Source organism: Gordionus sp. m RMFG-2023, chromosome 5 (assembly GCF_954871325.1).
Source record: "Gordionus sp. m RMFG-2023 chromosome 5, tfGorSpeb1-WG-v2, whole genome shotgun sequence".
Lineage (NCBI taxonomy): Eukaryota > Metazoa > Nematomorpha > Gordioida > Chordodea > Parachordodidae > Gordionus > Gordionus sp. m RMFG-2023.
This window is the reverse complement of record NC_088779.1, coordinates 30,141,829-30,151,127: the sequence shown is the minus strand read 5'-3', so window position 1 is coordinate 30,151,127 and position 9,299 is coordinate 30,141,829. Positions and strand designations below refer to the sequence as shown.

General features: G+C 30.3%; 2 protein-coding genes across 2 annotated transcripts; both read right to left on the bottom strand.

Moving 5' to 3' along the window:
- Positions 1-2,810: 2,810 nt before the first annotated feature.
- Positions 2,811-5,878, bottom strand: LOC135930338 (N-fatty-acyl-amino acid synthase/hydrolase PM20D1.2-like). Its single transcript, XM_065467121.1, has 4 exons — positions 5,640-5,878; positions 4,970-5,120; positions 4,430-4,589; positions 2,811-3,112 (listed from the first exon to the last, which is right to left on the bottom strand). The coding sequence occupies exons 1-4, from the start codon at positions 5,876-5,878 to the stop codon at positions 2,811-2,813; spliced, it is 852 nt and encodes a 283-aa protein (XP_065323193.1).
- A 43-nt stretch (positions 5,879-5,921) lies between these two features.
- On the bottom strand, positions 5,922-7,437 carry LOC135930337 (N-fatty-acyl-amino acid synthase/hydrolase PM20D1.2-like). Its single transcript, XM_065467120.1, has 5 exons — positions 7,368-7,437; positions 7,065-7,196; positions 6,725-6,948; positions 6,262-6,553; positions 5,922-6,039 (listed from the first exon to the last, which is right to left on the bottom strand). The coding sequence occupies exons 1-5, from the start codon at positions 7,435-7,437 to the stop codon at positions 5,969-5,971; spliced, it is 789 nt and encodes a 262-aa protein (XP_065323192.1). The 3' UTR covers positions 5,922-5,968.
- Between the last annotated feature and the right edge of the window lie 1,862 nt (positions 7,438-9,299).

Sequence of the window (9,299 nt, the reverse complement as noted above, 5' to 3'; positions counted from 1 at the left end):
AAATACGGCACCAATTATCGAATTTAGCCAAATGTAAAAAATACAATTTAAAACATTTATACTATATATACATGCTTAATTATATATATAGATGATTCTAGATTAGGAGAATCTAGATTGGATGAGTCTAGATCAAGTAAATCTATTGATAAGAACTATGCCTATAAATCCCTTTCGAACCAAATGTCGTCGATGCCTAACATATCGGTCGCTATCAAGCGCATCGATCGCGGAAATACGATGACGCCATTATTGAATAATGCCGCGCCCTCGAGCAAATATTTAAAACTGGAAAAATGGCTGAGAGGACCGGACAACGAAAAGAACATGAAGATCACTTACAAAATTAAACAGAGTCCCTCTATCGGAGATTCGCCCTATTCAAGAGACGCACTTCACCCCAGCGTGGCGCGTCAGTTTAACGACAACGAGATTGACGAAAATTATATATTCCTCATGCGGATATATTCTAACAATTTGAAATTTCAAAATTTGAACCTCATCTACGGTAACAAGGTATTGACCAAGAAAATGAAGAACAAATTTCGAGAGATTAAAACGCTGGAAAAAACGTTGCTAAAATTAAGAAAAAGGTTAAAAAAATTGTCGCGACTTTACGAGCGTAATTTGGAAATGGCGCCAAATTTGGATTAAAATTTATCAGTTTTTGTTAGTCACGTGATTTTATTTGTTTGAAAATTGGATTTAATCCTAAAAATGTGGTCAAAGATAATAAAAAAAATTTTTTTATATAATTAATTTTGCATCTATATATAGTTTAGGACTCTTCTGGTGTTGTCGAAAGCGTTCTTTCTTTCTTTCTTTCTTTCTTTCTTTCTTTCTTTCTTTCTTTCTTTCTTTCTTTCTTTCTTTCTTTCTTCCTTCCTTCCTTCCTTCCTTCCTTCCTTCCTTCCTTCCTTCCTTCCTTCCTTCCTTCCTTCCTTCCTTCCTTCCTTCCTTCCTTCCTTCCTTCCTTCCTTCCTTCCTTCCTTCCTTCCTTCCTTCCTTCCTTCCTTCCTTCCTTCCTTCCTTCCTTCCTTCCTTCCTTCCTTCCTTCCTTCCTTCCTTCCTTCCTTCCTTCCTTCCTTCCTTTAACAATTATTTTGGATATTTTTTTAAAAAAAATAATTCATGGTATTTAAAAGGTAAAAAAAACAATATTTGTTTTTTTGAAATTAATCATAATAAATTTTAAAACATTAGCTAATAAAATGGTTATTAGTTTGAAAAAGAATGACAGATTTTTTTTATGTTTACTTTCTTTCAGTTGCGCCAACTCCATGGGGTCAGCTGAACTCTCGACTGATTAAAATATTTTATAAAATAGACCATCTGCCGACGAGAATAAAGATACTATGATAATCCTTTTTTCCGTTCCGCGCTATTCATTTCCCTGTGATGGACGTGGAATGAAATAATTGCTAATAGTTTCGAAACCGGAACAACACTTCGTAACACATCAGTCAAATCATAGAACTGCCCCCCCCCCTTTAAAATATTTTACGAACCCTCTAACTCCCTCACCCCCTCCCTTTTTAAAAAATATAAATATATTAAAATTCGGAATCGTTTTTTACAGCTGGTTCAAAACTCAGGAAAAAAAATGTATATCACGTGGGGCTTGTTCTATGAAAACCGACCGAACTGAAATAACCAAAGAGTTAATTTTTTCATTTTATTTTTGATGTAAGAAAAATTTTTTATTCATTTTTAGGGTCATATTTACCCCCCCCCCCTTCCCCTTGAAATTATTTCTTTATTCTTGAGACTTTTTTGAAATGAAATTATGATAAAATTTAACGCAATCGTAAAAATTCCGCTACCTAAACTCTTTCTTTAATCCCCACGGAATCTTGGTATGTCATCCATAGTTTATAGTTTAGAGGAAAATATCTATAATTATACATTATCGAACTATTTTGAAATATATGTCAATCATTCCTATTTTCGAAATATATAAAGAGTTTTACCATTTTTATAAAAACAAATTGTTTTTTTCGAATATCGCCTGCGTGTGGAAGAAGATATAAAAAAATAAATAAAAATATAGTCGAGACATTATTATACAGTACAGGGATAGAAGATATATCAACAAAAATATTTCCAAAAATGTCAATCATTATTTCGTAATCCTATCACTTACAATTAGCATGTTTCCTTCCCAACCTATATTTTAGTAGGAACCATCTGCCGAGATTTAAACTTAGAAAGAATTTCGAATGTAAGATTTATTTCTTCCCCAGCAAAAATTTTATATATGGGTTGGGCCTAAAATTCTATAAAAATTATCGAGATCCGATAGGGGGAGTGGGTAACCTCAAGATTTTCTAATATACAAATTCTACAAACTATTCAATGCAACTATGAAAAAAAATTTTTTTTTTAAATTAGTTGTCGATTTATAGTTTACATTATACAGTACGAAAATTTGCCTATTTCTGGAATAAGGAATTAGCATCGATTAAAGAAAATTTATCATATTACACCCTCCCCCCCTCCGAACTTGCTTTTTACCGGAAGTAGAAGAGAACCTTAGGAACTGAGAAGGAAGTGGAGTAACCGGAAACACTTTTCTTTAAATATTTTATAAGAAGTAGAAACCGGAACCAAAGCCAGTCTCCAACAAAAGTGCAACTAATCTTCTACAATATTATTTTCCAAACTTTTGAAATAAATATTGAAAACCGGAAGAATAATTTTTATTTCCGGTTTCAAAATTCCTCAAACCCGTGGAACGTGATTGGGATGACTATACAGTTTATTCATTCAAAAAATTTTTTATATAAACAACACTAAATAGATTATTTTTTTTAAAATATAATTTTTGGTTTGATTATTTTTTTCCCTTTTTTATCCGCTTCCTTTGAAATTATTTTCACGCTTTTATCCGCCACCTTTAAAAACGTTTTTCCTTCTTCCTTGAAACCGGAAATCTTTCCAATCATATTGTAATAAAACAAGACGCAATTGTAAAAATCCGCGACGGAAGTTCTTTCGTTAACACCGTGTACCCTCGGTATGTCATCCATATTCATTTTCAGAGGGGAGAATCTGTATACATTATCGACGATTCTGGAAAAATGTTTGGAGTCTGTGCCAGCGGCTAAGATCGCTAAAAAAAAAATTTTTTTAAATTAATACAAACAAGATATTTTAAAATACCTCCACAAGGGAGTTTATTTTTTTTAAATGTATGTTATATAATATTGGAAAATTAAAAAGATAAATAAAGATCTTTTAGTAATATTTACAATATATATGTGCCAAGTTCAGGAACCGTTATTTATAAAGGCGCCTAGTTCAGTGATTAAAAACTGCCTAGAGTTTTAAGCTTGTATTCTATTTGCAAGTTTTAGAAAAAATTATAAAAAAAGGTTATTTCAAGAAAGAAAGAAAGAAAGAAAGAAAGAAAGAAAGAAAGAAAGAAAGAAAGAAAGAAAGAAAGAAAGAAAGAAAGAAAGAAAGAAAGAAAGAAAGAAAGAAAGAAAGAAAGGAAGAAAGAAAGAAAGAAAGAAAGAAAGAAAGAAAGAAAGAAAGAAAGAAAGAAAGAAAGAAAGAAAGAAAGAAAGAAAGAAAGAAAGAAAGAAAGAAAGAAAGAAAGAAAGAAAGAAAGAAAGAAAGAAAGAAAGGAAAGAAAGGAAAGAAAATATTTTTAAAACATTGATAATCAAACTTGTCTTGAATAAAGAAATATAAAAAAGACACAAAAAAACTTGAGTTAATTTAATCGAGAAAAATTAGGATAGGCACAACAACTTAAGAAAAGAACGGTAAACATTTTGAAGATATATCATCTAAAAGATTGAACATATGTGTTTCAAGGATTCCACAATATTTGACTGAATCAGATTTGGATATTGTTCAGATAGAAATTTCATACTATATCTTAGTCAACCACAGTAAATAAAATATATTTGTAACAATGTAGAAAGTTTCTTTTACTAAATTTTTTTTTTTATAGTGATATATTTTATTCGTTTGGGAAGAGTGGGGGTGAGTGGTGCATAAGGGGCAAAATAGTCAATTAAAGGTGGGAAGGGGGTGGGGGGGGGTTCCATTTTGGTTAAGCGCCTGCTAAACATAAAATTCCCAATATTTCGCATTTTAAAATTGATGTAAAACAAGATAAGCAAACCTTGTTCCTATTAGAGATCTGCAAACCAAGGCCCGGTCCTCACCCGGGCTGCGGGTAAGACCGGTCTCAAAAAATTAGGTCCGATGTAGTTAACTAATTCCTATTATATACCAATATATTAAATAATTAAACTTCCTCGAAATAAATCTCTTTTTTTCTAGAACTCTCTAACCCACCACTTATAAAAAGATCCGGGAACGAGGTTGGTTTCAGCCAAAATACCGGGGTCTAGGAGAGTGCAGGGTTCGGTTTCGGGTTTACATCCCTTGTATGTTTTTTAAAAAAAAATTTAACCTGGTACAACTACAGTGTTATTGAACATTTTTAGAATTATCCATTCTATTATTCTGAAAGCATCGGTGTCGTAATCAGATATGGGGCTTCTTGGAGCCATGTTATTAAGATCTACTTTTACCCTTTGGTCATTTATTATTTGATCGACATATTTTAAAACCTTTTTATTTTTTAAATATAAATAAATAATATTTTTTAATAGATTATTTATACGTTTTTTTTTTACAAATATATAAATTTGAAAAAAAAAATGAAAATTCTGTTTTTTATGTTAAAATTATTTCAAAAAAGATAAATACATAATATTCTGAATAAACTCGTATCCTAAACTAAGAACTCTTTAAAAATATTAGTTTCAGAAGTTTGTACTTCCGCGAGATATAAGATAAAATAACATTTATCTTTTTTATACATCAGTAAACAATGGTACTGTAAAAGTAACTTAAAAAAAAGTATCGACGTTTACAGTCAATTTTAACAATTCCTTTAAGAACTTGTATCACGTCATCGAATCGTAATTGAATAGGAACGATGTTTTACTTCTTCTGGATCTTGCAAGGGGTGAACGCGGAGATTGAGGTTGGCTTCCGCGTAATTGGGTACTACGTTGTATTTGAGTCCACCTTTGAAAAGCGTTCCGGCAGCGGTTGTTCTAGTGAGAGCGTCTATCATTTCATTGTGCTTTATCATACTTTTTGGATTTTAAAAGAATTTATTTTAATATTTTTTTTAAAAAAAGAAAGAAAGAAAGAAAGAAAGTATATGTTTGCGTCGACTTTAAACTTTTAATGATCGTTTTTTTTGAGCGCGTTTTAAATTTAAATTTAGAATTTTGATTTTACCGGAAATATATTGTGCAGGTATCTTATGAATTGTATGTAATTTTACAGATACTTTTTTGGAGTCATTTATAAATTTATATAAAATATCAATGAAAAAAAAACTAATATAAATTATATTAAATTCCAAAATCTTTAATTCATAGGGGTAGGTATCCAAACATGGCGGCACACATTTCCGGTAAAATCAGATGTTTAAAATTCAAAAAAAATTAACGCTATTATTACTAGATTCAAATGAGGATATAAATTATTATAGTATGTTCCCTTAAACAAACAAACAAAAAAAGATGGCTAAAATCGTCATAAAAAATCTTCTAAAATTTTTTTTTTGTTAAATTTTACTATACGTGAAAAAAATTAAAATCAACTTTTCTAATGTGTTTCTATGTAAAGCCACGTTTTCCATCATTTCTGAATAGGGATGCGGAAATAAATACGCGACGCGTTTCAAAGTTTCTACGTCGGGTGTTCCTGGATGAGCAAAAAAGGAGGCGAATTTGTTGGAATCGATGTTGACCAAAGCTTTCGATAATATAGTTATGGCGTTTTCTTTTGTAGGAACGCTGGAATGATCTCCCGCTGTCGCCACGCTTATATTGACGTTCATCGCGTATTTTTCCGCCACGCCAACTCTAACATTGTGTGTAAGTATGAATTTCAGGATTTCGTAATTAAAATTTTATATTTAATATTCCACTCACGGAGCTATTTTCATATTTTGAGGAAGAATATCTTTAACAATGCTGAATCCTTCGTTGAGCAAAAAGTCTGAATTTTTAAAATAATGATATTCTATAAGATAATTAATAATCATTTAAATTTTTAGATATTGTTAAGGAAAGTGTGCCCGCCAATTTCTTAATCTCGCATTTTCGAGAGCATCTACTGACTTCGTGTATGTACCCCCCCCCCTCCCTCATTAAACAGCTGATTATACTATAAAATGGGGCTCTGTAAATTAAAAAAAAAAGTAACGGGAAGATTTTTCACCTATAGGTTTTCCTCCGTCGGCTGAACGCGCGTACGTATTCTCTAACATGCGCGCGACATTTTTCCCGCCATACAATCCTCCGACTTTCTCGTCATGTCCAAAACATAGGATCAACGTTTTGCGGATGGGCCTCTGTCCCCGTCCTATCATATATTCGACAGACTCCATGATGGACATTACGATGTGCTTGGCGTCGGAAGTACCCCTTCCGTATATATAGTAATTCTTATTCCTCGGATCATCTACAAAAAATTTCTTGCTGCCCTTGTTGGTCTTTGGGTCGTATAGTATCTATTTATAATGAGGCACTATATAATTATATCTCGCTGAGAAATTGCGTAAAATATATGTATGACCGAGAAGCTATATCATTGTACCTATACATTATAATTCGTTGGCGAATGTTAAGCTCGGTTATCTAATTTGAGTATATATATATATATATATATAGATTTTTGAAACCCTGTGTAAGGTTTGGGGCTTGTATAGAATTTGCCCGCTAAACGGAGGGGCATCCCATTTGTGAAGATCTGAGACGGGAGCCACATCTTGGTGAGCTTGCAATATCCATGGTTTCTTTGAAGAATCATTTTTCTCTTCGTGCAGCGACTTTATCGTGTATACTATACTCAGGCCACCCACGATCTGTCTCTGAATCCAGGGCGTAGAATGAATCAGAGGATAAGCTGTATATAAATGATTTGGGAAATAAAAGATATTTTTTGGGAATCTCATAATAATAAATTATATATTTATTATTAATTTTTAAGATATATAAAATATGTATAATATATATATATACCCTTTTCCAGATAATTTTTAAATTTATTTAGTTCGGTAACGTTTGACACTCCAGGGTCCGTGGACACAGTTTCAAATGTGATAACTTTAGAAAACCTTCGTATAGCGGCATCCAAATTGAAAACAGAAGTTGCTTTATAAATTCATAATTAATGAATGATGGAAGGAAGGAAGGAAGGAAGGAAGGAAGGAAGGAAGGAAGGAAGGAAGGAAGGAAGGAAGGAAGGAAGGAAGGAAGGAAGGAAGGAAGGAAGGAAGGAAGGAAATAAAACCAATGGGAGAAGTGATAAATAAATAAACTTACCTTCTGATATTGGTAATACCAGAAAATGAACCATCAACATCATCAGAATAGTGCACAATTTGGAACCCATTATTATTTTTTTTTGTATTATTAAATATTTATTTATTTTTAAAAACTTTATCAATATAAATCATTAAAACATTAAAAAATATTAAATCATTAAAATATAACTAAAAAACTTTTAAACCATTAAAAAAAATTAAAAAATTACAAATTTGAAAAAAAATCGTTTTTTTAAAAAAATTTTTTTTAGAATATTTCTAAAATTTTATTTTGTTAGAATTACTTAGAGTTTATAAAAATTTAAGTGTCAAATAGTGTTGTTAAACTACATTTTTAACCCGACAAAAACTGTGAATAGAAATTCTGAAAATCCTCATTTACCAACCTCGTAGGATTTTCCATCCCTAAGCTTATCATTCATTTCCAATATGTTCACATAAAAGGTCCCCAAGAAATTTATGGCGAAAATAAATGGCCACCTCTTGCGAAATTTTGGCTATGCCGATGAATTCGATTATTCACAAAATAAAAAGATTTTGTGTAATAAAATATTAAATATATATATGTCGTATTGGGATATGGAATCATGGGCAATCAAAATCCCCACGTTTAATTCAGATACTTTTTCTTCCCTTTTTTTGCCGTTAAGGCTGGCACCGTATAATTAAAAGGCCAAAATGAGGGATTTAATAAAAATTTTAAAAAAAAAGTAAATAAGATAAAATTAAGGCATATAATGAATGAAAAAATAAGGTTAAATTGAATATTTTCACATTTTAAAAAAAAAAATAATTAATTATTAGCAACAATTCTTCGATGCTATATGACATTTGGTTGAAATTTAAGGTTTTTCTTGAAACACTAACACCTTTTATTCAAGCAACCCCTTTTGCAATTGCATAACGATGATTTCCCATAGTTTGTGACATTCTGAGATGCTCATAAATATTTTTAGCAGTTTAAATAAATAATTAATATATTTTATGTATACATGAATTAATTTGAGGAGTGTATGTGGTTACTATAAAAATAGCTTATTGTGCCTATGATTGATATAACTTTGTTGGGAACTTCAAAATCATTTAATTTTATAGTTTTATATCGACCATATGCAATGAATGATGCTGAAATTCTTCCAGCACACGTTCCTACCCATATTTTGTTCAATTCTTAATGCTCTCCCTTCTAAATATTTAGGAATAAAGTTACTCAAAGACATGTAGATGTGCCATTTGCAGGGTGCGCCTAGATTTTTTTTTTAAAAATTATATATTTATTTTTAATGGCGATTTAAAATATTTGGTTATTAAAATTATATATTATATATTTATTTTTAGTGGCGATTTAAAATATTTGGTTTTTAAAATTATATATTATATATTTATTTTTAGTGGCGATTTAAAATATTTGGTTTTTAAAATAATATATTATATATTTATTTTTAATGGCGATTTAAAATATTTGGTTTTTAAAAATATATTGGGCGAGGTTTTTTTTTTTCAAAGGATTTCTAAATTATTGCATTTTGAAATGAAAATTTATTTTTAATATGAATTAAGAATCTTATTGGGCAGGGATTTTTCTTATCATGGAATATCTAAATTATTACATTTTGAAAATTTGTATTAATACATTATAATTTATTTTAATGCCTTAAATTTCTTCAAAACAGTTAGAGAATATAATTTATGTAAAACCATATTAAAAAACACCCGAATAAAAATCTACTTAAAAAAATACGGAAGGAAATGTAGATAATATTTTTAACGATTCAGTCACTTTTTTTATTGTTTACCAATGTGGAAAATTATGTGAAAGCTATATACATCGCTATTAAAATAGCCAAGGTTTTAAATCAAAGATTCGCACTTTCAAATTGTAGTTTCAAGAACAACATCAAATGTTCAACGAAATGTCATATTGCATTGA

Coding starts and splice junctions, on each gene's coding strand:
- LOC135930338 (XM_065467121.1), bottom strand. CDS start 5,878: ATGAACGTCAATATAAGCGTGGCGACAGCGGGAGATCATTCCAGCGTT. Junction 4,590..4,969: donor CCTTGCAAGATCCAGAAGAA/GTAAAACATCGT, acceptor AAAAATAAAAAG/GTTTTAAAATATGTCGATCA. Junction 3,113..4,429: donor TAACACTGTAGTTGTACCAG/GTTAAATTTTTT, acceptor TTTTTTTTTTAG/CGATCTTAGCCGCTGGCACA.
- LOC135930337 (XM_065467120.1), bottom strand. CDS start 7,437: ATGGGTTCCAAATTGTGCACTATTCTGATGATGTTGATGGTTCATTTT. Junction 6,949..7,064: donor TAAAAATTATCTGGAAAAGG/GTATATATATAT, acceptor ATTTATATACAG/CTTATCCTCTGATTCATTCT. Junction 6,040..6,261: donor CGACGGAGGAAAACCTATAG/GTGAAAAATCTT, acceptor TTAAAAATTCAG/ACTTTTTGCTCAACGAAGGA.